Below are 9,768 nucleotides of genomic sequence, written 5' to 3'. Positions count from 1 at the left end.
GCCACATGTGTGGTCAACCATGTCTGTGTGATTGAGCCTCAATAAAAATTCTGAACACTGAGGCTTGGGTGAGCTTCCCTGGTTGGCAACACTGCACCTGTATTGTTGCTGGGAGAAGTAAGTTTTGTCCACAATGCCACTGGGAGAGGACAACTGAAAGCTCCATGCATGGAACCCTCCTGGACTGTGCCCCTGTACCTTTTCCCTTAGCCGATTTTAATTTGTATCCTTTCATTGTAATAAACTATAACCCCAAGTATAACAGTTTCACAGAGTTCTGTGAGCCCTTCTAGCAAATTATCAAACCTGAGGGTTGTCTTAGGAACCCCAAACTTGCAGCTGGCATCAGAAGTGTGGGTGTTCTTTTAAGGACCCTGAACTTTGTAGTTGGTGTTAGAAGGGTGGTCTTGAGGACTCCTAAACTCTGCAGAAATCATATAGTATTATTTTGTATATGGCTTCTTTTACTCAGCATTGTTTCTGAAATTCATTTACATTACAGCTTGTAAGTATATTCACTTTAATTGCTTGTGTAGTAATGTACTGTATGAACTGACTATAATTTACTCACTCTACTGTTGACGGACATTTGGACTTTTTCCAGATTTGTACTATTGCTACTAACAACCCTACAGAGAAAAACAGAGAAATCCATCATCATAGTGGCAGATTTTAAAACATCTGTCTCAACTTATAAGAATGAGCAGACCAAAAAAGTCAGTAAGAATATAGATTTTTATTATACAATTAACAAATTAGATTTGGCATCACTCAATACCTAAAACTCCTCTGGGAATAATAATCATGAATATTTCTCAAATGCATACTATATTCTTATACTAGTCTATGATCTATACAAGTATACTTTCAGTGAATTTTCATAACAACTCTTCCAATTTTACAGCTAAGAAAACTGAAGCACAGAAAAGTTAAGAAATTTGCCCAAAATCCCACAGCTACTAAATGACAGATCTAGAATTCAACTTTCAGGAAACCTGATTCTAGAGCCAAGTTCTGAATTCCTATGCTATTTTTCAACATCTTCCATTTTCCCTCTCTTCTTGAGTCAATTTTGGTATTTTTCATCTTCATAGAAAATCATCTATTTTATTTGGATCTTAAAATTTATTGGCATGACTTGACTTCAAATTTTGGTGCAAAGTACCAGAATTTATATCAGAAATAAAACTGTTTTTAGCTCTATATTCCTTTTCCTATATCATAAGCCTTATAAATTCATCCCAGAGGGACCAGTACATCTGGATGTTGTACTGAAATTCCATGACAAAAATAATCATTCTCTCGTCTAAGACCCATTATCAATCACTACGGGTTTCTGAAAACTTGATGCTTCAAGATTAAGTATCACTAGCATTAAAAACAATATATATTAATTATATAGGCAGCTATAATCCACAGAAAGCAATTTTTCTTTAAAACAGTCTTAAGCATTACTACTACAAAAGTAATGCATACTGGGAGTAAAGTTTTCAAAAAATTTTTTCTTTTAAAAAAAGGCTTTTCCTTCTATGTGATAATTTGACCTGTGGTTGACTTTCTACCTTTGTTCCTCCTGGAAACCTGACCTAAGTGGTAAGTTAACTGGGTTACTATTATGCAATATTGTACAGATTTTAAAAAATAACCCCTGATTGAACCAGGACTGGGACAAATTATGAATCAACTAGAAATAACCAATAAGGACACCACAGCTTTGACTCTAAGGGCATAGTTAGGTCTGAGTGACCACCTTCTAACTTTTGTCATTTAAACAAAGGAGTTAAAGGAGCACTTTTAGGTTGTTTTTAGCACCCTGATCAATGAATTTGGAATACCAATTAACTCTCGACAATAAATTAGTCAGGATTAGTAGTTATTCCAGCCATTTAAAAGTAATCTTTTGCTCCAAGGTAAATCCTCTCTCATTTCATGTTTTTCATGGCATTTATCACTATCTGGCACATAGTAACTATTTATTTATTTGCCTGTTGTCTGTCTCCCCTTCTAGAATGTAAGCGACATAAGAGTAAGAGCTTTGCTCTTTCTTATTCACTGCTTCATTACCAGCACTTAAAATAGTAACTGGTATATGGTCGGGTTCAAAAAGAAGTTTTTAAATGAAACTCCTGCTAAGTTCTGGGTATTATCTGATTGACTAAATGTTATTGGACACCTGCTATGTGTCCAGCCCTGGGCTAGTCAGGCATGGAAACAGAATGGTTATTGTCTATGATTTTACAGAGCTAAAAACCATAGGTAAAACTTCAGACAATTTTCTATTGACCAGGAATATTTTCTGTATTAACATATAATTACTTCCCTAAAATCCTACATGATTTAGTACATTTAGTAGCACTTTACTAAAATACTGTTATCTTCAAAATCCTGGACTCTTACCCCAGAATTATAAACACTGCACAAACTACTTCAATCACTTTTAGAAACCACCTCTCGTAGGGAAGTAGGAGGAGCCAACACCACATCTGTGATGTCAGCCAACAATGGCCATTTGAATGTCTCCTAGTGAATCCCTACTTCCGAATTTTTCTCAGCTTTCCTTTGGTACTTTCCCACAAGTTTTCTCTTTAATTAAAAGGGTAATTAATTTAGTCTCTCTCTTTTTTTTTTAAGTGAGCATTTCTTCTTTCTATATGATGTGTTCAGGTAAATAATCAGGCCTTTTGAAGAATCACACACCAGTTTCCCTGATCGTAGTAGCTTTGCAGAATTCTGACATCACTTACAGTCCGGCAGAGAGCTTCCAATTCTCCCTCACGGAACACATGGTAGTAACGATGAAACACAGGACTTGGGTCCTGGGATCCTATGGGACCAAATGACTCAACAGGTTTGCCTTTATCAGGATTTTCCTTAAGGTGCCAGGGAACCAGCACATCTTGAGAATAAAAAGAAGTCCTGTTAACATGAATAGGCAGCTTGGAATTAGAAACTTGCCTTGAATTACATCCTCCTTCCTGAGAGTCATTAATGCGGGGGACAGAAGATGCTGAGTCTCGACTGCCCATGTCAGGCATTTGCTCCACAAGTGACCTCTGCACTGAGGTATCGCTGTTCATCTCCTCTTTCTTTCCTTGGCTATTTCTATTTCCTTTAAGATACTTGGACTTCTGCTTATTATATTCTTGTTCCATTGCCCAGACATAAATGAGTGCCTTCCCACCTGGTCTCAGGAGTCGAACAATTTCTTGCAGAGCTGCCACTCTACGTTCCTAATGAAAAAAACCAAAACACATGATCAACCTGGAAGAGATAGGAAATTAGAAAATAAAACTGACCATAGGACTGTTTTCAATTAGGATGACTAATAAGAAAATCTAACGAAATGTCTTATATAAAACAAAAAAGAGAAAAGAGGAAAGGGCATTCTGTTCTGTGATTAAGAAAAAAGTGTTCAGGAAGGAGGAAGTAGAGAAAAGCAAAGTTTATTTCTGTTAATCTTCCCTGTGACTTTTTCCTTAACCGTCTGGCTGGGATACATGAAACAACTGATGACTTCTTACAGGGCCATAAGCGGTAATATGAAGCACTTCGATGTTTATATAATGCTTTTACAAAGGAATTGTGTCAACTATACTATGGAGACTTCTACTTATAGCCTTGATGAAGTTGTTGGTATTAATTCCCCCACTGAAAACAACCAGAAAGGCTGGGTGAAATACATAAAACAGCTGCTTAAGGCACTGGAGAGTAACACTGCAGGCAGGCCTTTGAAGGGCTATAATCCCTGAGCGAAGGGAAGTTAAGCCAAGGTGAGCTCTAGATTCACTCCAGCTTTTCCCTGAAATTATCTGCTAATTCATAATGTGGGATAACAGAATATGAGCAGAATGCAGACGTCTTAGTGGCCTGAACAGGTAGGGCTCAGAGTATAGGGAGGTCAAAGCAGCTGAGGGACAGAGTCATGGATAAAGGAGAAACTGCAGGAAAATTATTTCAAAAATCTATACACAAACACCCTTTGAAGCATTTGCCGGTTTCTAAGCTGCATGTAGATAGGGTGAAATTCCAAGAAACTTAGCAGATTAGCAGCTGGGAAGTTAAAATGCTAAACAGAAATGTTAGCAGCCAATGGTAGACAGACAGATGTTGGAATTTAAGGTCTGCCAAGGTGTAATAGCCTTGGCGTACATTCCAGGCTTTCACTTGAGACCCAGAAGGGCTACATTACAGAAGTAGGAACAAAAACAAAATAGATACAAATCATCCCCAATAATGCATAAAACCAGTTCTCTGCAGAATGAAAGTGATCTGCTTATACTTTATCTGCTTGTCCTTAGAAAAATTTAACCTCCTTCAGAGAAAAAGTTCCCAAATCTTTTAACATAAAATGCCTAGCAAACAATGAAAAATTATGAAGTATGCTAAAAATACTGATGACCAAAGGACCGAAAAACAGAGAAAAAAAAAAGAAATATCATATCACAGAAATAAATCCCCAGACAAAGCCTTTTTAATACTATGGTTAGTATGTTCAAAACACCAGAGGAAAAGATCAAGAATTCCCGTCATGATAAAATATATGAAGAAGTTGGAAATTCTAGAAAATAAGATGAATTTGAATTTTTAGCAAATTAGATACATTTACAAAGATAAGTATTAAACTATAGTTCAGGTCAGTATAAATTACCCAGATTGAAGTACAGAGATGAAAAAGAAGGGAAAATACAGAAAGCAATGTCAATCAAGAATTCAATACCTAATAAAAATATCATTTGTACAATGAAGGCAACATAAAGAGATTTCAGATACACACAAGCTGAGAGAATGTGTCACCAGTATAGTTACACTAAAGAAAATAGGACAGAGAACTCTTCGAGCAAAAGAAACCTACTTCCTCTGAAACTCTGAAGATGCAGGAAAAAAGGAAGAATACCAGAAAGGGTAAATAACGTGAAGAAATATAAATGAAGGTTGAGAGCTTAAAACAAATAATAACATATAATAATAATACAATAAAAGGCAGAAGGGGTTAAATGTTATTAATGAAGTCTTACGTTGTCAGGAAGGGGTAATCATGCCAATTTAAGGTAGACTATAATGTCAGAGATGTATGTTGTCATGTCTAGGGTAATGATTTAAAAACAAAATAATATGTAAACAGCAAGCTAACAAAAGAGGAAAAAATGTAATAATAAACTACATATGGAAATAAGGCTGGCAATGAAACAGAACTAAGATACACACAATATTTGATAAACAGAAATTAATATTTCCAGTTCCACAGCTCTCTTAGCCTCAGACAATGCCTTCCTCAATTGTCAAAGTAACACACATTGTTTTGTACGCCCAAGTAGCCCATTCAAAATGGCCAAAAAGCCCAGGAAATAATCTCAGGTTATATGTTAAAATAGGAGAAAGCATCTTCAGCATGACTAATACACAGAGAAGTGAATTAATAGGAGGAAACTTTCTGAGGATTTTTCCAAGTTGGGTTTAAGGAGTCGGGAAATATCGGGAAATTAAGCTAAAAAATAAGACGAGACCATTTTATAAAAATGGTTGAAAAAAATGATTATTAAAACAATAACTAATCTTTTCTGAGCTCTTACTATGTATAAGACACTATAATAAGTACTTTATGTATTGTCTCCTTTATCCTGACAGGCCTGTGAGATAGGCTATTGTCATCATTATTTTACAGTTGAGCAACCTAAGTATTCAGAAATCACTAAAAATGTTTGTTCAAGGTCACGAAAGTAAAAAGAATGTCAAATAGTAGAAGCAGTGGCGTCAGGGAAGAAGAGACTGGCACCAGAGTGTAAACTGGATTAAAATAGAGATAACCTGGGATCAGTTGAAAAGAACACTGTAGTAGTGAAGGGATGTGACACAGGTCAGTAGACTCTTTTAATTCCCTTACCTCGTTGTCTCCAGATACTTGGATGAGATTTTCCATATAAAATCTTATCTTCTACCCTATATCATCTTTCACAGTGCCATAAAAATGATCTCTATCAGGCCATTTACCCCATCAAGGTACTCCCACGTGTTAGATTTTTCAATGACTCTCTAAGTCCCACTCATAACTATGGCATTCAACCAACAACACACAAATCCAACAAATTATAAATAAATAAATAAATGCCACCTCCTCCACTAAACCATGAGTTCTACGAAGCAGGGACTGAGTCTTCTCCATCTTGTGCCCAGCTATTTGCTTAATAGCAGTGTGTAACTGATTTTCAATGACTTTTTTTTTTTTTTTTTTTTTCAGATAGAGTCTCTCTCTGTCACCCAGGCTGGAGGGCAGTGGCATGATCTTGGCTCACTGCAACCTCTGGGTTCAAGTTTTTCTTCAGATAGAGTCTCTCTGTGTCACCCAGGCTGGAGGGCAGTGGCATGATCTCGGCTCACTGCAACCTCTGGGTTCAAGTGATTCTCGTGTCTCAGTCTCCTGAGTAGATGGGATTACAGGCGTGCGCCACCACACCCAGATAACTTTTCTATTTTTAGTAGAGACGGGGTTTTGCGTTGTTGACCAGGCTGGTCTCAAACTCCTGACCTCAAGTGATCCACTCACTTTGGCCTTCCAAGGTGCTAGGATTACAGGCATTAAGCCACCACAACCAGCCTCAATGACTTATTTTTACTGTGGTAAATATATGTAACAAAATTTGCTATTTTAACCATTTTTAAGTGTACAACTCAGTGACATTAAGTACATTCATACTTAATGGTTGTGCAACCATCACTATTATCCCTCTCCAGAATTTTTTCATCATCCCAAACTGAAACTCTGTATCAATTAAATCATAACTCCTATGCCTCCCTCCCACAGCCTCTGGTAAAAACTATTCCACTTTTTGTCTATGAATTTAACTATTCTAAGTAGTTCTTATAAGTAGAATGATATAATATTTGTCCTTTTGTGTCTGGTTTATTTCACTTAGCATAATATCCTCAAGGTTCATCCATGTTGTAGCATGTGTCAGAATTTCCTTCCTAAGGCTTGATAATATTTCCTTATAGGTACAAACCATAATTTGCTTATCTATTCATCCATCAACAAACATGTGAGTTGTTTCCACCTTTTTGTTGTTGTGAATAATGCTGCTATGAACATATGTGTCTAAACATCTTTTCGGGTCTCTGCTTTCAATTCTTTTGGGTATATACCTAGAAGTGGAATTGCTGAATCATATGGTAATTCTATGTTCAATTTTTTGAGGAACCACTGTACTGTTTTCCACAGTGGCTGATCCATTTTACATTCCCACCAGCAATGCACAGGAGTTCCAATTTCTCCACATTCTTGCCAACACTTGTTATTTTCTATGCTTCCGATAATAGCCATCCTAATGTGTGTGAAGTGGTATCTCATTATGGCTTTGATTTGCATTCCCTAATGATTAGTGATGCTGAGTATCTTTTCATGTGCTCATTGGCCATTTGTATATCTTCTTTGGAAAAATGTCTATTTAAGTCCTTGGTCTGTTTTTTAATTGTTTTGTTATTGTTGTATTTTTGTTGCTCTTTATATATTGTGGATATTATCAGATATGCCAAGTTGCAAATATATTCTCCCTTATCAGATATGCCAAGTTGCAAATATATTCTCCCATTTTGTGGACTGCCTTTTCACTCTGCAGATAGTGTTGTTTGATGTACAAGTTTTTAATTCTGATGAAGTCCAATTTATCTATTTTTTGTTTTGGTGCCTGTGCTTTTAGTATCATATCCAAGAAATCATTGCCAAATACAATGTCATGAAGCTTTTCTCCTATTTTCTTCTTAGAATTTTATAGTTTTAGTTCTTCTATATAAGTCTTTGATCCACTTTGAGGTTTTTTTTGCATATGGTGTAATGTAAGGATCCAACTTCACTCCTTTCCATGTGGTCAATGAATTATTTTTTAAATAAATGACAATAGATATGGAGAGAAAGTTGGACATGACAGATTTCTAAAACGATTGTATAGAACTTCATACAGGGGAGGGTCTCCAACATATATTTGCAATTGCAAAAAATGGATATAGATATATTTGTGTACATTATTGTCTTTTATAACTTGAAAATAAGTTACAGTAATAAGTTATAATACAACAACCGAGTTGTAGTTGAAGCAACAAACGCGTGCCAAACATTTCTTCCAAATTAAACGGATTTTTAAATTTACTGGTATAGCTGCTCCTTTCAAGCCTTTCTCTATTTGCAATAATGCCTCTAAGTGTACTGAAGCCTAGTGGCTTTTGCTGTAAAGAACCTAATATTGTTTGCTGCAGCCCAGCAGAATCTCTTGGTTACTATTAAAGTAAAAGAGACTACTGACACAGACAGTTTTCTGATTTGTTTTGATTTGTTTTGATTTTCTGATTTGTTTTGATTTGAACTCAGTCAAGGTCATAAGGTCTACTGAAACTGCTGGTGACCCATAAGGTGAGCTATAAAGCTATTGCTTAGATCAGGGGAACGACTGCTGACACCCAAGAAAAATAAGTGGTCTTTTGTTCTTTAAAGAAAAAAAGAAAATGTTAAATATTATTTATTTTAAAACTAAGAACATACTAAAAGAGTCAACATACTACTACCAGCTAAAAAAGACAGAGTTTTGAAAAAAAAAAGAATAGGAAAGGAAGAAAAACAGAATGGGAAAGAAGTAACACTCACATGTCAGGGATAAAACTATGGGTTGAGAAAGAAAAGCTGAGAAAGAAATAGAGAAGGGACTCAGAGTCTGAGGAGAGAGAATACTCAAGAGGACTGGAGCTGATGATCTCAAAGTCTCTTCCAGCGAAAATTCTGTGACTCTGGGTTTGAAGGAGGCATTTAAAAGTGAATGAGACTTGGGGTAGGAAAGGGGCAAAAGCATGCAGCCATAAAAGCATACAGTCCCATCCGCTCTCTGTTTAAGTAGAAGATACTTAAACGGTCGCCCATCTTCATTCTGCATGCGCTCTTACAAAGAGGGCAAACTGTGACAAGAAAAGAGAATGGAAAGAACTGAAAAGCTAAAACAGGGTCCAAAATCAGCAAAATTCATGAACTCTTCCTGCTGCTTTAGCTACAAGTTCTGAAGAGAAAGAAAGACCATACTTACTGCTGTTGCAAAGTGATGAATAACAGCAATGGAGATGCAGGCATCACAAGACCCACTGCGGACTGGTACTGCCAATGCATCACAGACAAAAGCCTGAAATTGCCTCTCTCTACAAATGTCCACAAGGTTTTGGCTACGATCACAACCAACCTGTAACAGAGAAGGAATTCCATAACATTTTGTTTACATTTCACATGAAGTTAAGAACTTTGAACTTATTCCATACCTTAAAGTCATTAGACAGATCTCATATTCATTGTGAAATGGTCTGAGACCATGATATTATCAGTTCTTACAGCCAGTACAAAATCAGAATATATAATTGTACAGGGCAGGATTTATTACCTTAACAGATATCAACCAGAACTCCAATTAGTGAAACAAAATGACTAGAATAAAAATGATGGTGGTGGAAATGGGAGGCCCAAATATACACCTAATTGATGATCATTCAGAATCTAGATGTTTCTGTAATATCACACATTTAAAACTGGAAAGTATCCCACAAACATAGTCCTTTGGGGGGAGCTGCAAATAAGATGTTCTCAGATATCTCTCATTACCATAAATACTATATTGTGATGACCCAGGTAGCAGAAGGATGGGCAATTTTTTTTCTGCTTCTATATACTTTACAACATGGATTACTTTTACAATCAGAAAATAAAATCCCAAAACAAACAAAAAAAATTAATTTTTTTTTTTTTTT

General features: G+C 36.1%; 1 protein-coding gene across 2 annotated transcripts in view; it reads right to left on the bottom strand.

Annotated features, from left to right (window-relative positions):
* Window positions 1–717: 717 nt before the first annotated feature.
* Window positions 718–9,768, bottom strand: part of ALKBH8 (alkB, alkylation repair homolog 8 (E. coli)) — a 77,684-nt gene continuing 68,633 nt past the window's right edge. For both annotated transcript variants that reach the window (XM_011984755.1, XM_011984754.1), the window contains exons 11-12: window positions 9,060–9,209; window positions 718–3,230 (exon numbers count right to left, since the gene is read on the bottom strand). In XM_011984755.1, the coding sequence (XP_011840145.1) occupies window positions 2,673–3,230; window positions 9,060–9,209 (708 nt within the window). In that variant the 3' untranslated portion in view covers window positions 718–2,672. The remainder of the gene's footprint in view (window positions 3,231–9,059; window positions 9,210–9,768) is intronic.

This window comes from Mandrillus leucophaeus, unplaced genomic scaffold, assembly GCF_000951045.1.
Source record: "Mandrillus leucophaeus isolate KB7577 unplaced genomic scaffold, Mleu.le_1.0 Scaffold273, whole genome shotgun sequence".
Classification (NCBI taxonomy): domain Eukaryota; kingdom Metazoa; phylum Chordata; class Mammalia; order Primates; family Cercopithecidae; genus Mandrillus; species Mandrillus leucophaeus.
The sequence above is the reverse complement of the archived record's forward strand: the minus strand, read 5'-3'. Positions and strand labels throughout refer to the sequence as shown.